The sequence below is a fragment of the Acomys minous genome, assembly GCF_964271855.1.
Source record: "Acomys minous genome assembly, chromosome: 2".
NCBI lineage: Eukaryota > Metazoa > Chordata > Mammalia > Rodentia > Muridae > Acomys > Acomys minous.
Genome location: NC_140484.1, coordinates 86,600,163 through 86,622,429, shown reverse-complemented (window position 1 = coordinate 86,622,429; position 22,267 = coordinate 86,600,163). Strand labels below are relative to the sequence as shown.

Sequence of the window (22,267 nt, the reverse complement as noted above, 5' to 3'; positions counted from 1 at the left end):
ACCCCAATTAAGGAAGAACAACTTGGAGTTTATCTATAACAAGACTGGTTGGGCCATGGTATCTCTGTATATAATAGGACGTCTGGCCAGATGTGGAATCATATCCATGGACCCCCATATGTTCATGAGAACTCACACAATGGACAAGTGAGCTACATTCGTGGAAGCAGCCAGGCTCAGTCTGTGGCAGAGTCACATATCATTCTGGTACTGGATGCTGCGACCACCATGACATGTTCCAGAACTAGAGTATGTACTTCCAGAACAGTATCAAGGTGAAACAGGACACTTGCAATGGACTGGAGGAAACTCGGCATCTGATAAACATGATCCTCACCCAAAAGGCGAAACAACTCTTGAGGATGCATGCATCATGCTCTCCACTGTTCCTCCAGCACATAGTAGGTGCTTAGTACAAACGCATCACTAAATAAGTAAGGATCGATCTGCTGAAAGCAAGGAGTGCGCATGACTAATGGCACAATGCATGCCAATGGGAAAGCTTCACAAGCTTACAAACAATTTTCCGCTTCGCTGAGTGAGCAAACAGCTGCCATGGCCGAGGGTAAACACTGTCCCCGACTGAGTCAGCTGTTCATCTCTCCACTCATTCATTCATTCTTTCATTCATTCATTCATTTGTTCATTCGTTTGTTCATTCACTCATCAAGTTAACAAATATTGATTGGGATTATTGAATCTGTGCCACAGCCAATACCTCATGAGCCTCAGCTGCAGCCCCAGAGACACTCCCCGGCAAAGCAGGGCAAACCGACCCGTGTGTGAGTCATTGTCGTGCTGAGTGAAGAATATTGGGGACCGAACACAGGGTTAGGGACTAGGAGAGGGACCCTTCGGTGGATCCATCGGGACAGGGTGGCAAAGAAGCCTTCAGTAGGAATGAATGCTTGAAGCCAGCGTTGAGAATCTGCTCATTGGATGGCAAGGAGAGCAGGGTTGCTGTCCCCTCAGCAGGAACATGGTGGTGTCACAGGTGGGTTGTGGAATGGATGGCAGGGGTGGGGTCTACACGGGGAAGGCCTCAGTTGGACAGTAAGGAGCACCCGCAATCTAGCCTCCTCTCTGTGTCCCTTCTCCCGCCAAGACTCACAAGCTCCCTAGCATGGACACCGCGTCCCAGCTCCGTGCCTGTGTGTTCTCCGGCAGCCCCTTCATCATCTTCCTCTTGTCTCCCTGGGGACCGAGCATCGCCACCCTCCCCAAAGCTCCCAGCCCAGCTGTGTCTTCAAGCTCAGCCAGTTTATCTTCCCCTCCCCCCCTTCTTTCTCTCTTTTCCTTTCCTCTTCTTCACCCTTTATCTTCTTTGCCTCGCTGGACTGCCTTAGGGTTTTATTGCTATGAAGAGACACCATGACCACAGCAACTCTCATAAAGGAAAACATCGAACTGGGGTTGGCTTCCAGTTCGGAGGTTTAATCCATTATGGTAATGGCGGGAAACATGGTGGCACGCAGGCAGGCATAGTGCTGGAGGGGCCGAGAGTTCTACATCTTGATCCACAGGCAGCAGTAGGAGACTGTGTCCCACCTGGGCATAGCGTGAACATAGGAGACCTCGAGGCCTAACCCCAGTGACACGCTTCCTCCAACAAGGCCACACCTCCTAATAGTGCCGCTCCCTATGGGCCAAACATTCGATCACATGACTCCATGGGGGCATTCCTATCCAAACCAGAACACAGACCATAAGTCCTGAGAGCAGGAACTACCTGTTATCCTTCCTAGCTGGGAGGCAGTGCGGTAGAGTATAGTGAGAATTTTGGTTTCTTTAAAAAAAAAAAAACCACTTATGTTGGGAATATATTTTTGTTTTAATCCCAGATGTGGGGTATATGGCTGCTTCAGACTGTCTAGCAGCCAACTATAATTTGTCTCATGCTGTAGAAGGGGCATGATTTTGCCAGCTGAGAATAGCTTACATTTGGAATTCTGGGGACTCTTGAGGAGGTATTTAAAAAAATGTCAGATTCACCGAGAGAAACAGCAGCGCTTGTTCCCCCTGCCGCTGCTTTTTCTGGTTGTGGGTTGCTACTGATGCTTGCTCCTGGTGCTGGCGCTGTTTGTTTGCTGTTTGCTGGATTTCTGGTTGCTGGTTGGAGAAATCCTCTCAATGAAGATTGGACTTGTTCCAAGGAACTCGATGCCCCTGATCACCAGGAAGTGGTCTAAAGAGATCTACACCCCCTTTTCCCTCTGTACTTCTTTCCCTCCTACCTAATGTTGGGGTGTTAAAAGGGATTGGGGTGAGGAAGGGTGTGGTAGGTAAAGTAACCTAATAAAGTAGCCAAGTAGCCTGGCTTCAAGTGGTGCCCAGAATGGGAACTCTGATTTGTAATGCTGTAGAGGAAATGGCAGGGGAAGAAGGGATGACTATTCTGTTTCAGGATGTCAGCAAGAGACTTACTGTGGCTGCTTCCACTAGGTTTTCCTCTCTTTGATCCCAGAGGGGATTTTTTTTTTTCATTTTTCTATGTTCTGTTTCAAAAAAGGATGGGAAGAATGGCTGAGCAGTTTGAAAAATTTTTAGTGGAAATGAAGGAATCTGAGAAACAAAAAGTTGCTGAAATGGGAAATCCAAAAGGGTCCCTCTGCTTCCTCGTTTTTGAAAAGGGTTGCAGGGTTGACTATGCAACTGGAGGAGTGATGGGGAAGGAGGGAGTGTTTGGGAAGTGATTAGATCTGGGAAAAGAGAGAACAAAAGGGTTCTGGTGATTGAGCAAGAGAGTGGGAGTTTCCAGGAGGATGAAAGAGGGAAGCAAACCACGCTAGAAGGCAGCTCACTTCCCCACCTGGCCCAGGGAGTCAGGTGTGTGGACAGGAGGAGGGGAAGACCCCGGAGGGTGAAGAAAAACAGCCTGTTTTGAGCAGTTGAGCCGACTGCACCAGTAGAGGAGGGGTGGCTTGGGATTACAAAATCACCACAGGTTTTCCTGGTAATCGTACAGCACATGCCTGTTCATTGTGCTGATCATGACGACGATGAAACAATGTGGCGTCCTATAGAAGTGATAGATCTGAGGCCATTTAAAGAAGCTTTTGTTCCCTACAGATGCATTCCCCTTATATAAAAACAACTATTAAATAACTGGGCTACCCAAAATAGAATTATTCCCCAAGACTGGGAGGGTCTGGTAACAGCTGTGCTATCAGTTGGTCAGCAGTTACAATGGTTAACACAGTGGAAGGAGGAAGCCGGAAATATTGAACAACAAAATAGAGCAAAGGGAGTGAATATTGTTAGAGATCAATTTCTTGGGTGAAGAGTGGTACTCCGACCTACGAGAACATATTTTATTAGATGCTGCTGCTGTAGAACAATGTCATTTGGTGGCTTTAAGAGCTTGAGATATAGTTGAAGAGTTTGGCAAAATAGGCACCTTGTTCATTAAGATTATATAAGGCTGTGGGGAAGCCGACACAGAGTTCTCGTAAGGATAGGTTTCAGCTGTAAAAAAACAAAACAAAACAAAACTGTATCAGACCCTGATACAGACCTGAGACAAGTGTTGGTAGACACCTTGGCCTATGAGAATTCGAATACTGAATGTGAAAGAGTTATTAGTCTGGTAAAGGCAGGAGTGCCTGATATTGACTGTCACACATACCGTGCCAATACCACAGGACAAGCTATAGCTAGAGGTCTCCAATCAAAATGCCCAGTGCTTCAATTGTAGTAAATTCAGCCATTTACAACAAAAATGGGACCAAGGCACTAAAGGCCTCAGACCCCAAAATGTCTGGTTTGGTAACTGTGAGAACTATGGTATTTTCTGTAGAGGTGAATAATCCATTTCTGATGCCAATGGGTTCTCTGAAAGAATGCTTAGGCTTCCTGGGGTTTGCAGACACCATGGCAGGGGATGTCATTGGACCAATGAGTACAGATCCAAGAGAGATATCCAAGGTAATCTCTTGTCCTCGGGACACAAAGTGGGAGGCCTACCAGCTTGAGGCCCAGCAGCAAAATAAGAGCTAGTTCCCTCTGTTCTGACGGGAGAGAACAAGCAGGCAGAAAAACTGCAACTGAGTAATGCTGGTCTCACACGTGCTATTACAGGCAGTGCTGCTCTAGACTTGGCCACAGATAAACCTCTTGTCCTATCCCAAAAAATTCAGTGTTACAAAAATAGACACTAGAGCTTATGGTCCTTTGCCTTCAAGGACAGCAGGGATGATCGGGGGAAGAGGTGGATTCACTTCCCAAGGATCCATTGTGCATCCAGGAATTATACATGGGAAATTCAAAGAAAAAATGAAAATCATGGCAAATGTAAAAAAAAAAAAGGTGGATGCAAATTAATGCAGGGTATAGAAGTGCTCAGCTGCTACCGTTCCTTACATTAAAGGCAAGACCTCTCCAGGAGGAAGAACAGGAGGGTTTGGAAAGAACCGGAAACCATGTCTTCTGGCAAACAGTAGTCACTGATCAGAGACCAACATTAAAATTGCAAGTGAATGGTGTTGAAATAGAAGGTTTGGCCGGTACAGGAGCTATCATTTCCCCAAATCCTGGAGTTCAGAATGGCCACTTCAGAAAGTTTATACGCAGTTTATAGGAATTGGCAAATTGTCTCAAACAAAACAAAGTGTATGATGGGTTAAATGTGTGGGACCAGAAGGTAAAACAAGGAAATTGGGACCTTATGTGGGTGACATGCACATCAATTTACAGGGAAGAGATCTTTTACAACAATGGGCTACTCACATTAATATTCCTGCAATCCCAGTGACAGCTCATGATGAAATTAGAGGCAGGAAGAGAATTGTAGATGCTCCTGAGGAAGGTATTGATATGTGTCATCAAAAACAATCACAAGCTGTCCCCATTTTATAAATACAGGACACCACAGGGACTGAGTTGCCAAATTTACAAAGGGGACCACTGCTGAAATACCAACCCCTTACAATGGTTGACTGAGAAGCCTGTTTGGGTGGAATAGTTGTCTGTAACTAAGGAAAAATTGCAGGCGCTTGAGTAGCTGGTACAAGAGCACCTGGAGGGTCAACATATAGAGGAATCTACCAGCCCATGCAATTCCCCTGTGTTTGTTATAAAAAAAGAAATCAGGAAAATGGAGGATATTAACAGATTTAAGAGCAGTAATTCGGCCAATGGGTCCTTTACATCCTAGAATCCTTTTGCGTTCTTTATTACCTAAGTCATGGCCTATGATAGTAATTGATTTTAAAATTGCCTTTTCATAATCCCCTCACATTAAAAAGCTAGAAAAAGTTTGCTTTCTCAGTAGCTACTTATAATAATAATGGTCCAATAAAAAATATTATTGGAAGTGCTTCCACAGGGAATGTTAAATAGTCCAACTTTATGCCAATATTTTGTGCATCAACCACTAGAAATGGATGATATTTTGTTGGCTGCATCTGACACAGATATTTTAGGAAAAAATGTTTAAGAAAGCACAATTCTGCCATGCTGGGGGTTACCGATTGCTCCTGATAAAATATAGAGAGGAGACTGTTAGCTATTTGAGTTATAAAATAAATCAATGATCAGGTGAAAACACTTAATGATTATCAAAAATAATGGGAGACATCAATTGACTATGGTTTACAATTGGATTAACTACTCATACATTAAGGAATTTGTTTCAAATGCTACAAGAAGATTAAGACCTAAACAGTCCAAGACAATTAACAGCTGAAACTGAGAAAGGGTTAATTATAGTAAAAAAAGAGACTACAAGGTGACTATGTGGATGGAATAGATCCTAAATTTTATTGTATTTTGGTTATTTTGCCTTCAACTCAATCTCCTACTGGTCTATTATGCAAAGGGAAGATAGTATTGTGGAATAGATTTTTCTTAGCACACAAACAAAGTAAAAAATTAAAGACTTACATAGAAAAGGCTTTGATTTCATCATAAAAGGTCGAATAAGACTACGTCAACTTGCAGGACCAGACTTGGCCAAAATTGTAGTGCCTCTTACTAATGATGAGGTTATGTCATTATGGGTAATCAATGAAGATTGGCTGAGAGTTTGTAGTAACTACTTGGGAGAAGTTAATAATAAATATCTGAAAAGCAAACATACACAGTTTATAAAAAGAACTGATTTGGATTCTTCCATGTATTGTAAAGGGAACACCAATTCCTGAGGCACCTACGTTCTACACTGATGCAAACAAGATGGGAATGGCAGGTTATAAGTCAGACAGCATAAGCAAAGTAATTCAAAGTCCATATGCATCAGTTTGAAATCAAAGTTGTATATAATCCTCATAGCGCTATTAAATTTTCCTAAATCTCTTTTTTAATTATTTATTTATTTTACTATGTATACAGTGTTCTGCCTGCGTGTGTGACTGTCCACAAGATCTAATTATAGATGGTTGTGAGCCATCAAATGGTTGCTGGGAATTGAACTCAGGACCTCTGGAAGAGCAGGCTCTTAACCTCTGAATCATCTCTCCAGCCCCTAAATCTCTTAATGTAATTATTGACTCTCAATATGTAGAAAGAGTTGTTTTGCTTATAGAAACTGCTGAATTTATTTCTGATAATTCAGAATTGACCTTGTTATTGATGCAACTGCAACAGACAGTCATAAATAGAAACTACCCGTTGTGCATCACACATACTAAGTCTCATACAGTTTTGCCAGGTCCATTGGCACAAGGAAATAAATAAACTAATCAAATTTTAATAGGAAACGTGTTAGAAGCCTCAAATTTTCAAGAAAAACATTATGTTACCAGTAAAGGTTTAAAGAAAAATTCTCTATCGCTTGGCAACAAGCCAAAGAAATAATTTTTAAAATGTCCTACATTTTCTTTGTGTAACTCAACTCCATTGCCTGCTGGAAGTAACCCTAGAGGTACTAAAAGAAATGAAATCTGGCAGATGGTTGTGTTTCATTATCCAGAGTTTGAGAGTAAAGTTTGTACCACCATACCATAAATATTTCAAGGCAATTTAAAGGCAATTGTTTTGAGTTCTGGAAAAAAGTCATTTCTTTAATTACACATTTATTGTGGCGATTGTGGAGATATCTGCACAAATTAAGACTGATAATGCCCCTACATTTGTGTCCAGTGAGATGAAACAATTCACTGAATGTTATAATAAAAAACACATTATGGGTAGACCACACGATCCAATAGGACAAGCAGTTGTAGAAAGATCTAATTGCTCTTTAAAAGAAATGGTTATAAAACAGAAATGAAGAGTGAAGACCACCAGGGGCAGATTAAATAATGCTTTGCTAACTTTAAACTTTCTGAATGTTAATGAAAAAAAGAGGAACAACAGCATCCAAGAGACACACTGGGTTACAGAAAAGACTGTGGAACCAAATAAGCTTGTGTACAATAAGGATGTGCTAACATCAGAACGGAAGTCTGCACCCACTGGGTTTTGTGTTGGGGATGTGGTTTTGTTTTTGTTTCTATAGGGAATGAAAAGACATGGATACCATCAAAACTTAAAAAGATTGGAATTGAGCGTAAGAGTTCTCCTAAAAACCTTGACCACTGGTCTGAAAAGCGTTTACCTTACTTAAAATGTCTCTGTTTATAATTTTTCACTAAACACAGCACGATTAATGGCTTAACACAGAAAGGGCAAAATGTAGTGAGAGTTTGGGTTTCTTTTTAAAAAAAAAAACCACTTATGCTAGGAATATGTTTTTGTTTTCATCTCAGGTGTGGGTGATAGGGGGATGTTTCAGATTGTCCACAGCAGCTGCCTGTGATTTGCCTCATGCTCTAGGGGCGGCGTGATTTTGCCAGCTGACAATAGTTTATGTTTGGAATCCTGGGGACTCTTCAGAGGGTATAAAAGATGCCAGAGCTCCAGAGAAACAGTGCTGCTGTTTTTTTTTTCTGCTGCTGCCCTTGCTGCTGCTGGTTCCTGCAGCTGCTTTTGCTGTTTGCCAGATTGCTGGATGCTGGTTGGGGATACCCTGACAGTGTAGACTAGATTTGCCCCAAGGAACTCAACACCCCTAATCAGCAGGAAGTAGTCTAAAGAGATGTATGCCCCCTCTCCCCTCCATCCTTCTTTCTTTCCTACCTAGTATTGGGGAGTTGAAAGGGATTGGGGTGAAGATGAGTGGTAGCTAAAAGAACCCAAGGAAGTAGCCAAACAGTGCCGCTACGGCGGTGAACTGCCCCGAGAACGGGTATGCCCAACAAAGAACCAATTAATGCTGCTGGCTGGGGACACTTAGAGAGCAACTGGGACAGAAAGCACACAGATTCTACATTAATCAGCCTGTGTTCCAACAGATTTTATGTATCTTGCTGGGCTGTGTGAGCTATGGCAAGCCACTTAAGCCTCTCTGGGCCCGTTTCCAAAGGACACACAGTACCACAAACTTTGTAGGTTACAGAGGAACCCAAGCCGCACACAGCAACTACACAGTGAACGCCTGTTGCCGACTTTCTCTTTACGGCTCGTAGCACCCACTGGCTGAACCAGGGTATTTCTCTGGTTAGATGACCAAGCAGTACACCCATCCTTCCTTCTGCAACACCCTAACACCCCTCCCTCCAGACGCTAGTCTCTTCACAGAGAGAAAAAGAATAATATGCTTATAAAGCTCCCAAGGAAGGGCAACATTTCTCTCTAAACCACTGAAGTTGCTCTTCACTTTAACATTAAATATACTCATCAATTTAAATGTTTAATGTACATAATATAGCTAAAAAATCTAGCTCAACGCTACCATATCCCATTGTCACCAGCGCACAAGCATCATTGTCACCTGTGCGCAAACATCTAGGTCCATTCCGTCCACTATGACAAAGGTATCAGGAACTGGATTGCCTGGAATAACAGACTTATTTCTCATGTTTCTGGTGGCTGCAAAGTCCAAGGGCAGGAAGACATCTGGTGCGTATTTAAAGCCTGCTTCCTCTCAGACAGCTGGCTTCTCCCTGTAAACCATATTAGGAGGATGTCGGTGAGCGGTCCTGGGCAGCTTATAAAAAAGCATGAATGTCATGGTGCAGGTGAGTCCTGACCCAGTCGTCTCCCAGATGCCCTGGCTCGCGATGCCTGCTTGGGTCTTCCGACTGGAAGACATAAACAGTCAGCCCTTTGCCACAGGAGAGTTAGGCGTGTACAGTACAGGCAGGCACACACTGACCAGACAGTGTTAAATAAGAAGGGGGATTTGCTCTGCGGACACTGTTTCCAGACACGTCTTTACCACCATCTGCCATGTCACACCCACTATGTACCCTTCTTTTTGCCTTGATGTTTTACCCTGCCCATGGAAGATTCCTGTTTCTCAGAAGGATGCCCTGTTGGACCTTGCTGTTAAGGTCGAACGAAGTCTGGCACTACCGGATAGCCCTTGAGCTCCATGCAAAAAATGACAGGCTCCCTTCCTCAGCTGGGTTCCCTCTTCTCTGCCTGATGGGGGGTGGGGCAGGGGGAATCCCAGACGCTTCAAAAGAGGATCAAATAGTCCTCAGGCCCAACCCTTTCCCACTGTGCACCTGGGATTCCTGAAAATATCCTCCATGCTAATTTGATTTGGAGTGTACTCTCTCTCTCTCTCTCTCTCTCTCTCTCTCTCTCTCTCTCTCTCTCTCTCTCTCTCTCACACACACACACACACACACACACACAGACACACACACACACACACACACACACACACACACACACACACACGCCCTTAGGATAATTAAGCACTGTGTTCCCCTTCTTATGATAGGACTATGCTGCTGTACGTAAATAAAGCATCCCTGGCGCCTCTAGCCCCAGCAAATCAAGCACATTCCCCTTCAAAACTCCTCCCACTGCCCACGGTTTATAATGTCCCTGATTCATGAGATAAATGCTCCCTCTTTCACCCTATTCCTCCACCATGACCACATGAGACTTGTCATTTATTCTGAGGGAGGAAGGGCTCCCCTCCTCCCTGAAGAATTCACAGCTGGATCCCCGGGCTTGACTTCCAGTCAGGAAGCTGTTGGCTGCTGTGAGCGTCCACCATTCACTGGAGTGCCAGCGCAGATCACTCCCGCCATCTTTCTTGCTCTATTTCAGATAGGCCAAGCTTCCCAGGAGAGTGCCTGGCAAGGCCAAGGCCCCCGAAGGATGCAGAATGACCATGCCATCTTCCTCATAGAGAGGTGCTGATCAATCCAGGAAGGATGTAACACTGGGTAGGGCTCAGTGTCTTGGGAGTTCAGGCAGGGGATGCCCCACTCCTCTGCTGCCGTGGTTTGTAACTTATGAACCGCGTGAGGGAGGTGACTCCTCCTGTTATAGCTGAAGTCTGGGGAGGTTTATGTGCCCACAGTCCCATCGCTGGCCAGAAACCCTGATTCCATAATACAAATTTCCATAGTCCTCGAGCCCAGGAAGGGTCTTCTCAGGAAACCAGAGATAAGGTCTCTCTGGCAGAGATGTCTCATCTCGGGACACTGAAATATGAATCGTCATCTATAAATGCACTGGGCCTCATTCATAGCCATCTCAGCTTTCATGTGGCCCCCAATCCACAGGTTAGGCACAATGCTTTCTAGGAGGACGGTAACTGGTGGAGGGAGGCAGGTTCCTGGTCTCAGCCGACCTCTGGGCCAGTCGTGCTGGTTGACCGCCTACCAGAGGCACATGTCAGGGTTAGCAAGTGACTTCCTTTTCAGCTTCACCCCATGCGCATTCTGCTGCTTTGGGGTGGGGATGGGGTGGCCAGCCATCACCTTTCAGAATCTCACATCACTGGGCTAGCCTGGGAATTAGATTCTAAAAGAAACAAGAATGTGGACCTGCCCGTAAGTGTCCTCAAGCAGGTAGGTATCCATCATGAAGGGATATTTGGCCTCATGTGGCTTAAGAGCTTCGGTGCCTCAGAGTAAGGGACACGTGATGGTCAGACCATGAGGTGGCTGGTCGTGATGTATCTACCATGTGGAAACGGAGAGAGGAGACAGGAGGCAAAGCTATCCCTCTGCCCCCCAGCAACTCTGCAGCAACCCACTTCCTCCAGCTGGGCCCCACTTCTTAAAAGTTCTACAACCTCCCCAAACAGATGGGAACCAAAAGTTAAAACATGTGAGCTTATGGGAGCATTTCCACATTCAAACCACAGATTGTGCCCGGGGAGGAAGTTGCCCTTCTTGGTTGGGTGGCTGCAGAGGGATTGGCTCTTAAATCAAAACACTAGTGAGGCTGGGTGTGGTTTGAAAGGATTAGGGGGTGTGGCCTCGTTGGAGGAGGTGTGTCCCTGGGGTGGGCTTGGAGGTGTGGCCTCGTTGGAGGAGGTGTATCCCTGGGGGTGGGCTTGGAGGTGTGGCCTCGTTGGAGGAGGTGTATCCCTGGGGTGAGCTTGGAGGTGTGGCCTCGTTGGAGGAGGTGTGTCCCTGGGGTGAGCTTGGAGGTGTGGCCTGTTGGAGGAGGTGTGTCCTTGGGGTGGGTTTGGAGGTGTGGCCTGTTGGAGGAGGTGTATCCCTGGGGGTGGGCTTGGAGGTGTGGCCTCGTTGGAGGAAGTGTGTCCCTGAGGTGGGCTTGGAGGTGTGGCCTCGTTGGAGGAGGTGTGTCCCTGGGGTGAGCTTGGAGGTATGGCCTGTTGGAGGAGGTGTGTCCTTGGGGTGGGTTTGGAGGTGTGGCCTGTTGGAGGAGGTGTGTCCTTGAGGTGGGCTTGGAGGTTTCAAGAAGCTGGTTCCAATCCCAGAGTCTCTCTCTTCCCACTGCCTGCAGATCCGGATGTAGAACTCTCAGCTACTTTTCCAGCATGCATCCCATCATGCTTCCTGTCTTGAGGGCAGGGGACCAAACCTCTGAAACTCTAAGCCAGCTGCAGTTACATGTTTTCCTTGTAAGAGTTGCTGTGGTCATGGTGTCTCTTCACAGCAACAGGACACTGACTAAGGCAGCAAATTTGAGACTATCCTGGCCTACACGAGACCCTGTCACAAACAAACAAACTGACATAAGCAACATTTTGATGCACACACACACACACACACACACACACACACACACACACACGTCCCTAATCTCAACAGGCCAACAGAAAACACATGTTAGCCTTGGTTGTTGTCAGGAGTTCCCTTCCCAATTATCCCATTAGATGGTGACAAGAGACTGGGGCAGGCTGCCTCACTAGGCCTCCATTCGTCCGAGATTGAGGACCCCCTGCCTCCATCAGTCTGTGGCTCCCCCTTGGGGCAGGGGAACCTTGCATGATCTATACTGATTATCCAATGCAGTTTGCACACACCATTGTTGATGGCTAGGTCCTGAGCCACCTTTCCATTAGGCGGGTAGCTAGATACCCTCTGTCTGGAACTTTCTCTTCTCTCCTGACCCAAGGCAGAGTGGGGGCTGCGAGAGGAGACACTGCCACTGCTGCAGTTCCAGAAAAAATGTTTGTCTCTACCTCAGTCCTGTCATCTCTTCTCATTTCCTCTGAGGAGCCCCAGAAGCACTGTCTGTCTGCTTCCCACCCGGCCACAGCTTCACAGTCAGCGGTGGTAGAGGGGGCAGAAGGTGTCTTTCTCCGCTGGTACCGATAGCCCTGTGTTGTCCTCAAGTCTCCCACCACGATGTTCTACAGCATGAGAGTGGCTGATCGACACTGTCTCCTTGACGGGATCTGGAGTCCCCAAAGAGGAGCTGGGCCTGTGCGCGCACCTGTGTGGGGGCTTTTAGGACAGCTAACATGAAGCAATATGAAGGCACTTCTTAAGCCTAAGTGGCTCCATGTCACGGGCTAGGAGCCTGGACCAAATGAATGAAAAGAGTGCTGAAAGCCAAGCACCCATCTCTTTCTGCTTCCTGACTGCAGAAGCAATGTGACAGCCTCCTCACGCTCCTACGGCCACACGTCCCTGACAGGAGGTAGTGTACCCTCAAAGCCTTCCACCCTCAAGCTCCTTTTGTCTCAGCAAAGTAAGTACCTATAACACAAATGGACACACGTTGCATATCGCTCTTGTTATTAACCAGCCCATTGGTTGGGATCATTGTGAAGGTTCATTTCCTGGATTGGCACCTATGCCATGGCTGGCATTATCATCATGAGGGCACCCTCTGCCAGGGTCCCTAGTCACCCAGTTAGCCACACAAAGTCCTGAGCCACAGCGTTAGCACCAGAAGAGCCACACCCACCCTGCCTGCCAGCCAGTGAGAATCCAAAACTCTTAAATCCAGGTCACTTTTTGTTCTGCCACGGGATGGTTGAGAATTCTCCCAGCATCTGACCTTCCTGTCTGCCACAAGAGAATCGGCAGGGTCTCAGGGGTTAGCAAGCCCAGAGGCCTGACGCTCCCTGTGTAGACAGAGGCAAGTCTTCTTCACCCATAAAGGACACCACACAGCACATGCTCCTCCATGCCTGTGTCCGGGCGACATTTCCATGTCCATGTGCGGCCTGTTCTTTCTCTGTGCTTGCCCGCTGTCGACCCAGGAAGGACAACACCGCGTATTTGGCCTGTGTTTTCACTGTCTCTGTACTGATGGGCATTTGACGTGGTTCCACAATCCAGCCACAGAACCATCTTAGGACGCCTCCTTGGGCAGCTGATGCCATACTTTCCGAGAGAACTCTCAAACCCATGTGCGCCAGGCAGTGGGCTGTGTGGGCTCACTTTAGAGCCAGATGAGGGGGAAATAGAGTGCCTCATAGGCAGCCAAGCGCTATGTGTTCCTGAGATAACGGGTCCCCGAGGCTGAGGATCACTTCACTAGCACTTTACACTGGACCATACCTTTTGGTTACTTTAAGGGCCCGGGAGAGGCAAGTGTTGGGTTGTGGTGGACACTGAATGACCATAGAGAACCTGCTGTCCCCAGCCTGCTAAGCCCCTTGGTACCCGTGATCTCATCCCAAGCCATATGACTTCCTCCTCCCCCAATTAGAAATGATACAATTGAAGCTTAGAAAGATGACTGGTCCCAAACCATATAAGAAGTTATGGCAGAGTCAGAACAGGGTCATATGCTGCCTTACAGTGGAGGTATGCTCTGAGAGATGTCACAAAGGGATGCCATCACTGAGCCCGTGGCGAATGAGATGCCAGTGGCAGCAGTAGGCAGTCTAGTCTAATAGGGCACCCTGGTACGGACGTGGTCCCCAGCTGCCTGAAAGGCTATGCACCCATGACTGAACTACTGAAAGAGACAACATGGCTGAGAACGTAGCTGCACGAAGAACAATGTAGAAAATGCAGAGAAAACATAGAATAAAAGAAAAAAAACAAGCCCAGGGCAGGAGTTTGAGGCTAATCTGGGGCACAGGGTGAGTTCAGGGCTACATAGCAAGATCGCACTAATCAACAACAACAGGCACTTACAGCATTCCATCCACAGGCAAGAGCAGAGGAGCACGCACATGGACCTTCGATGGCTTGCTGTCCTTGCGCTCGCTAGCTTCCTCCACTCTGACATAGTGCTGCCCACAGTGGCCTGGGTCTTCCCGCCTGGGTCTTCCCGTTATCCGTTAATAATCAAGACACTTACCCACAGCCGTGCCCATGGGCCAGCCTTATTTAGGCAGTTCCTCTACTGAGGCTCTTAATTGATTCTAGGTTGTGGCCAGTTGACAGTTTAAAACTATCAGGCGCTGGAGCGATGTCTCCCTGGTCAAGAGCAACTCCCACGGGACTCTTGGAGAGGCCCTGAAATCTGTTCCCAACAGCACCCTATGTCTGGCAGCTCACAACCACAAGTAACTCCAGCTCCAGGGGATTCAAGGTCCTCTTCTGGCCTCTGCTGGCACCTGCACACACACACACACACACACACACACACACACACGTAAAATAAATCTCAAAACAAAACAAAAACCCAATCATCACGTAGAGGAGCTGAGTTCAGGCTAGCTTCCCTTCTGCTAGCAAGGACACCTTGGATCTTTTTGGGGAAAATCTGGGCTATGAGAAAGGCTTTGAGGTCCTTCTGCGACATCGCGCCTGAGATACTTGGAAAATCCCAAAGCACCCTCCTAAGTGCAAGTTCTTCACAGTGTCTCTGGACTGATTCGGATGCAGGCTTGCGCCACTCTGTTTCCGTGTGGGCCACTCTGATCTCCTACATCCATCTGAGCCCGTGCTCGGGCGAATTTACATTTGGAAATCCCAAATCCACGCACTCTGGGCTCACCCGGATCATCTAGGTTATGACTCCCACTCAGACTCCGCTTTGCCAGCGCACGTGCGCATTGGGCAAGACACCACCCTCACCCCCGTAGGAGCAGCTGGAGGGGCGGGGCCCAACGGCAGGTGGAGGCGGAGCGGAACAGGCCGGGCGGGTCCTGCTGGAGCGCAGGGTGCTGGAAGGGACAGAGGCAAAGGAGGCGCGCGGAGCCGGAGCTGAGCCCGTGCGCGCGCCGCCATGCCCTTGGCCTTCTGCGGCACCGAGAATCACTCGGCTGCCTACCGGGTGGATCAAGGCGTCCTCAACAACGGCTGTTTTGTGGACGCGCTCAACGTGGTGCCGCACGTCTTCCTGCTCTTCATCACCTTCCCCATCCTCTTCATTGGTGAGCACGCGGAGGGCGGGAGGGCGCGCGGGGGAAGGGCGCGCGGCCGTGGAGCTGGCGGGGGATGGCGCGCGGCCCCGGCGGTCCCGCACCGGCTTGCCAGTCTCCCTGGGTCCCCTGTTCTGCTCCGCCCTCTCACCCTCCCCCATCCCTGAACCCGCGCCAAACACGACAGGCACTCTAGACCCTAGGAATCCCCAAGTTTTGCTACCGCAGGCTCTGACCAGGATGGGGTTCTGCACACATGGGGAAGGTCTCCAGGGGTCGGCCACACCCCGACTGGCGCAGCGGTGGGAGCAGGCCACCGTCTCTCTCGGGCTGGTCCTGTCACCGCCGCAGCTACTCTCGGTCAGGAGCGCAGGCTGCAGCCGGGGAGGTTGGTACTAGAGGCCCACGAGCCCCGCGCTGTCCCGGCCCGGCCTGACCAGCCTGAGCGTGGGTAGAAGCCTTTCCCGGACGGAGTCTTGTGTAAGCTGGGCAAGGAGATTAGACTTTGGGTGCCGGTACCCAGCCACCCGACAAGGCGCAAGCCCTCTGAGTACAACTTTTCCAGGACTGCGTGGATCAACGCAAATCAGATTTAGCAACCCCTGTGACTCCTAGTGCGCTTGCCAGAAAATGGTCTACAAAGTTAGGTACCTAGTCTTCCCAAACCCCCTCCTTTCCAAAGACCTTGAGTTTCCCAGGCTAGTCAGCTCTGTTCAGAGAGGGTGTTGAGGTGATTCCTCAACTGTCTATTTACTTCAATGAAGAGAAATAGCAAATCTTAAAAATTCTTTGAGGAGGAAGGGCAAGGTGGCCTTAGTAAAAAGTTGCTGAACCGGGCTACCCTGGAAATCCCAGTTCCTGATGGTTGGAGGCAGGAGGACCGGGGAGTTTAAGAGCATCTTCAGCTACGTAGGAAGTTCAAGGCTAGTGTGGACAGCATTAGACCCTGTCTCAGAAATAAAGAGCTGCTGCGGACGGAAGCAGCTAGTTACTGACAAAGATAAACGATTAGCCAGAAATAGCAAGAAAAATACGCACCGCATGCCCATATGTGTATGAGAAATGAAACAGAACGGATGGCCAGTGACACAAGCGGTCAGTGTGGTACCTGCTTAGGACCAGGCTGCAGGCCCAGGCTTTGTGCTTGGACATTTAGCTCAGGCCTGGGGAGGTAGGATCTATGCATGCTTTCCTTAGCACCATGGTGGACCTCCTCAGGCTGGGCTTCCTGCCCTCTGTGTCTCTCTGCCTGCAGGATGGGGCAGCCAGAGCTCCAAGGTGCACATTCACCACAGTACCTGGCTGCACTTCCCGGGGCACAACCTGCGCTGGATCCTTACCTTCATGCTGCTCTTCGTCCTTGTGTGTGAGATCGCTGAGGGCGTCCTGTCTGATGGGTGAGTGAGTGGCTGAGGACTGAGGGAGGACAGGGAGGATCTGCTCCAGGAGACATCCCGGGAAGCTGGGGGAGACCCTCCCGGCACCTGCTCACACACCTTCCACAAATCACTACCGTGGCTGTGAAAACCTGTAACCTTTGCCTGGTGTGAACTCTGCCAGACCATAGACACACGTGAGGCGCAGGGCCTGCCCTCAGTCAAGAGGACAAAGGGAAGGCAGAACTCTCCACAGCTCCCTGTGAAACCATCCGAGAGCCAGACAGAGTGCCACAACCTCAGCGGAAAACACTTGGTCACTTCCACAAATGACTGAGATGGGCGAGAGGACAGTTAAGCTTGTCACCATTCTTACTAAAGGCCTTTCCTTGGGTCTCATTCATTTTCAGGGTTCAGTCCCTGGACCTCTGGGCACTCCTGTGTGTCACGGTCCCATCCCTGGACCTCTGGGCACTCCTGTGTGTCACGGTCCAGTCCCTGGACCTCTGGGCACTCCTGTGTGTCACGGTCCAGTCCCTGGACCTCTGGGCACTCCTGCGTGTCACGGTCCAGTCCCTGGACCTCTGGGCACTCCTGCGTGTCACGGTCCAGTCCCTGGACCTCTGGGCACTCCTGCGTGTCACGGTCCCATCCCTGGACCTCTGGGCACTCCTGTGTGTCACAGTCCAGTCCCTGGACCTCTGGGCACTCCTGTGTGTCACGGCCCAGTCCCTGGACCTCTGGGCACTCCTGTGTGTCACGGTCCCATCCCTGGACCTCTGGGCACTCCTGTGTGTCACGGTCCCGTCCCTGGACCTCTGGGCACTCCTGTGTGTCACGGCCCAGTCCCTGGACCTCTGGGCACTCCTGTGTGTCACGGTCCCGTCCCTGGACCTCTGGGCACTCCTGTGTGTCACGGTCCAGTCCCTGGACCTCAGGGCACTCCTGTGTGTCACGGTCCCGTCCCTGGACCTCTGGGCACTCCTGTGTGTCACGGTCCAGTCCCTGGACCTCTGGGCACTCCTGTGTGTCACGGTTCAGTCCCTGGACCTCTGGGCACTCCTGTGTGTCACAGTCCCGTCCCTGGACCTCTGGGCACTCCTGTGTGTCACGGTCCAGTCCCTGGACCTCTGGGCACTCCTGTGTGTCACGGTTCAGTCCCTGGACCTCTGGGCACTCCTGTGTGTGTCACGGTGCAGTCCCTGGACCTCTGGGAACTCCTGTGTGTCATGGTCCAGTCCCTGGACCTCTGGGCACTCCTTGTGTCACAGTCCAGTCCCTGGACCTCTGGGCACTCCTGTGTATCATAGACCAGTCCCTGGACCTCTGGGTATACTCCTGTGTGTCACGGTCCCGTCCCTGGACCTCTGGGCACTCCTTGTGTCACAGTCCAGTCCCTGGACCTCTGGGCACTCCTGTGTGTCACAGTCCAGTCCCTGGACCTCTGGGTACTCCTGTGTGTCACGGTCCAGTCCCCGGACCTCTGGGCACTCCTGTGTGTCACAGTCAAGTCCCTGGACCTCTGGGCACTCCTGTGTGTCACGGTCCAGTCCCTGGACCTCTGGGCACTCCTGTGTGTGTCACGGTGCAGTCCCTGGACCTCTGGGAACTCCTGTGTGTCATGGTCCAGTCCCTGGACCTCTGGGCACTCCTTGTGTCACAGTCCAGTCCCTGGACCTCTGGGCACTCCTGTGTATCATAGACCAGTCCCTGGACCTCTGGGTATACTCCTGTGTGTCACGGTCCCGTCCCTGGACCTCTGGGCACTCCTTGTGTCACAGTCCAGTCCCTGGACCTCTGGGCACTCCTGTGTGTCACAGTCCAGTCCCTGGACCTCTGGGTACTCCTGTGTGTCACGGTCCAGTCCCCGGACCTCTGGGCACTCCTGTGTGTCACAGTCAAGTCCCTGGACCTCTGGGCACTCCTGTGTGTCACGGTCCAGTCCCTGGACCTCTGGGCACTCCTGTGTGTCACGGTCCCATCCCTGGACCTCTGGTCACTCCTGTGTATCATAGACCAGTCCCTGGACCTCTGGGCACTCCTGTGTGTCACAGTCCAGTCCCTGGACCTCTGGGCACTCCTGTGTATCATAGACCAGTCCCTGGACCTCTGGGCACTCCTGTGTGTCACAGTCCAGTCCCTGGACCTCTGGGCACTCCTGTGTATCATAGACCAGTCCCTGGACCTCTGGGCACTCCTGTGTGTCACAGTCCAGTCCCTGGACCTCTGGGCACTCCTGTGTATCATAGACCAGTCCCTGGACCTCTGGGCACTCCTGTGTGTCACAGTCCAGTCCCTGGACCTCTGGGCACTCCTGTGTATCATAGACCAGTCCCTGGACCTTTGGGCACTCCTGTGTATCATAGACCAGTCCCTGGACCTCTGGGCACTCCTGTGTGTCACAGTCCAGTCCCTGGACCTCTGGGCACTCCTGTGTATCATAGACCAGTCCCTGGACCTCTGGGCACTCCTGTGTGTCACAGTCCAGTCCCTGGACCTCTGGGCACTCCTGTGTATCATAGACCAGTCCCTGGACCTCTGGGCACTCCTGTGTGTCACAGTCCAGTCCCTGGACCTCTGGGCACTCCTGTGTATCATAGACCAGTCCCTGGACCTCTGGGCACTCCTGTGTGTCACAGTCCAGTCCCTGGACCTCTGGGCACTCCTGTGTGTCACAGTCCAGTCCCTGGACCTCTGGGCACTCCTGTGTGTCACAGTCCAGTCCCTGGACCTCTGGGCACTCCTGTGTATCATAGACCAGTCCCTGGACCTCTGGGCACTCCTGTGTGTCACAGTCCAGTCCCTGGACCTCTGGGCACTCCTGTGTATCATAGACCAGTCCCTGGACCTCTGGGCACTCCTGTGTGTCACAGTCCAGTCCCTGGACCTCTGGGCACTCCTGTGTATCATAGACCAGTCCCTGGACCTTTGGGCACTCCTGTGTATCATAGACCAGTCCCTGGACCTCTGGGCACTCCTGTGTGTCACAGTCCAGTCCCTGGACCTCTGGGCACTCCTGTGTATCATAGACCAGTCCCTGGACCTCTGGGCACTCCTGTGTGTCACAGTCCAGTCCCTGGACCTCTGGGCACTCCTGTGTGTCACAGTCCAGTCCCTGGACCTCTGGGCACTCCTGTGTATCATAGACCAGTCCCTGGACCTTTGGGCACTCCTGTGTATCATAGACCAGTCCCTGGACCTCTGGGCACTCCTGTGTGTCACAGTCCAGTCCCTGGACCTCTGGGCACTCCTGTGTGTCACAGTCAAGTCCCTGGACCTCTGGGCTCTCATCTCTGGATCTCATAGTTGTGCCAGTCCAGTCCCGTGCCTCTAGTCCCATTCTTCTCCTCATACCCATCCCTTCCCTCTCCCCTCCTACTGATCAGAATATATGCTCAAGTTTCCACTTGCAAAGCTGTCAGAAAGACTCCAGGATGTGTGAGATCTTGGCTGTTGACCCTCTTTGTATTCACAGTGCAGGGCATACGAGAGCTCTGCAAGCATTCTGGAGGGATAAATAAAATCATCCCGCAAGGACGCCGTCTGGGAGGAGAGCAGAAGGCAATGTTAGAGAGGCTCCATGCTAGAGGGGGACTTCAGAGCCTGGAAGGGTGACAAGCATTCTGATAGTGCTGGAGGAAGAGGAGTGAGGAACAGGCTGCGCCAGAGGTGACAAGCACAATTCGGGCACTCATGACTTGAGGCCCAGAGGAGGGCAGGGTGTGCAGAGACAGTCTAGGCAGCAGGAGCTGGAGGAACGGAGAAGGCCGGAGCACTAGGCGCATGAGAGGGAGCCACGGGGCTGAGGCTGAGGCTGAGCTCTGGGGCTAAGAGGAGCCTTTGGATGGCAGACTGCCTGTCTGGGTTGAATTGAACTCGCAGTTCTGAGCGCCAGAGGGATGCCCTCTTTTGGCACAGGACTCCTGGGTGGGAGGAGGCTAAGTGTGTGTCGGACAGGCCAGAGGCAGGAAGAGTCAGAGGGTAGGTGAGGGATGACTGGAATGCGAGGTGCAGTGTGTCCTCAGAGAGAGAGAGAGACAGAGAGGGATCTGAGCAGCCATCTTTAAAGCAGAATGGAGGAGTCAGTGAGCCTCAGGGCCGGTCTCAAGAGTGATGTCACGGTTGTGGGTCCAACTGAGGTCCAGCCCCTCTGAGGTTTACTTAGACAATGAGATGGTGCCCAACTTGCAGCTGTCCCTATGCAGTGGGGTTTCTGTCCCGCCACCTCCTGCTCCTTAGTATTGACAGATCCGGATGTCACCACTAACTTCACGCCTCGTCCCCTCGAGGCATCGGGTCCCACTGCTGATCAAAGCCTTCCAGACCAACAAGAATACCATAAGGCATGGTGATACTTAAGTAGCCAGAGACTAGCCTGTCACCTTCCACAGGACCCTTCCAAAGTGGTCCTAAGTGGTCCAAAGAGAGGGACTTGTGAGACCCTGGGCCAGTAATGCCCTTAGATTATAATTGGCTGGGTGACAGGAAAATATCCTGCTGAAAAAAAGGGAGCTCCGGGAGGGCCTTCCGCTCAGTGTCCTGTGGGACTTGTCTTTTCTACCTGTGACATGAACACTGGAGCCCTCACTTGTCTATTTGAGGAAGAGGAAATGGGCCCAGAGCCCAGCCACAGAGCCTGGGGCAGAGGAAGTGTGCCCGGGACATGGGACTGAAAGGAAATAGCCCAGACACCCATTGTTGCTCCCATCCATACCCTCCACCGTGTAGAGCTGCACCTGGAACCCCAGGCCTGCTGAGTGTACCTCCTCCAAGGCATAATGCTTGTCTCTAGCAGGACATTGGGCTCCTGGTCTTTGGGGCTGAGTCAGCAAGTGTGAGGAAGGGACATAAAAATGGAGTGTGAGAGGAAGGTTGGTGACGTCATAGATCTGCCCTGTGTCTCCCCATTTCCACACTGGCCTGTGGCTTGTGGGGCTGGGCCCTGGTAAGGTGATTGTCTTCGGCTGGGGTCTGGCTTAGGCTAAGTCACATTTAATGACTAGGCGCGGCAGCTTCAATCTGTAGTGAAGGCGCCCCCTCAGGGCCTTGCTCCTGTGTGTGACCCTGTTAACTCAGAGCAGCCAATGCAGGTTAATGAGAAGGGGGAGAGGGCAGCACACGGGGAGAATGTTTGCCCAAATCACTGTACACCCGACTAATATAAGAAAAACTTTCACCCAATTTATTTCCCACTCTGTTCTGAACCACTCAGCACAGCATTTAAGATCTATTATAACAGAGGCTGTAGCATAATTGTTCCAATTACAGTTCATATTAAACTCACTTCAGCATTGTTTCTAGTGCAGAGGCAAGGGTTCTGGAGTCCCCTCTCCCAGGGCAGTGGTCGCCTGTCCTCTGCCTTAGCGCCATTGCATCCTCTCCATTAGCCATAAGCTCTGTGCCTGAGAATACCAAGGCT

The 22,267-nt window shown here is 50.4% G+C and overlaps 1 protein-coding gene across 5 annotated transcripts in view; it reads left to right on the top strand.

The window, feature by feature from the left end:
• Nucleotides 1-15,211: 15,211 nt before the first annotated feature.
• Nucleotides 15,212-22,267, top strand: part of ABCC8 (ATP binding cassette subfamily C member 8) — an 80,500-nt gene continuing 73,444 nt past the window's right edge. For 4 of the 5 annotated variants that reach the window (XM_084773304.1, XM_084773303.1, XM_084773302.1 and 1 more), the window contains exons 1-2: nucleotides 15,229-15,484; nucleotides 16,728-16,869. In XM_084773304.1, the coding sequence (XP_084629430.1) occupies nucleotides 15,337-15,484; nucleotides 16,728-16,869 (290 nt within the window). In that variant the 5' untranslated portion in view covers nucleotides 15,229-15,336. Of the gene's footprint in view, nucleotides 15,485-16,727; nucleotides 16,870-22,267 lie in introns of all 5 variants that reach the window. The other variant, XR_014777468.1, reaches the window with a different exon arrangement.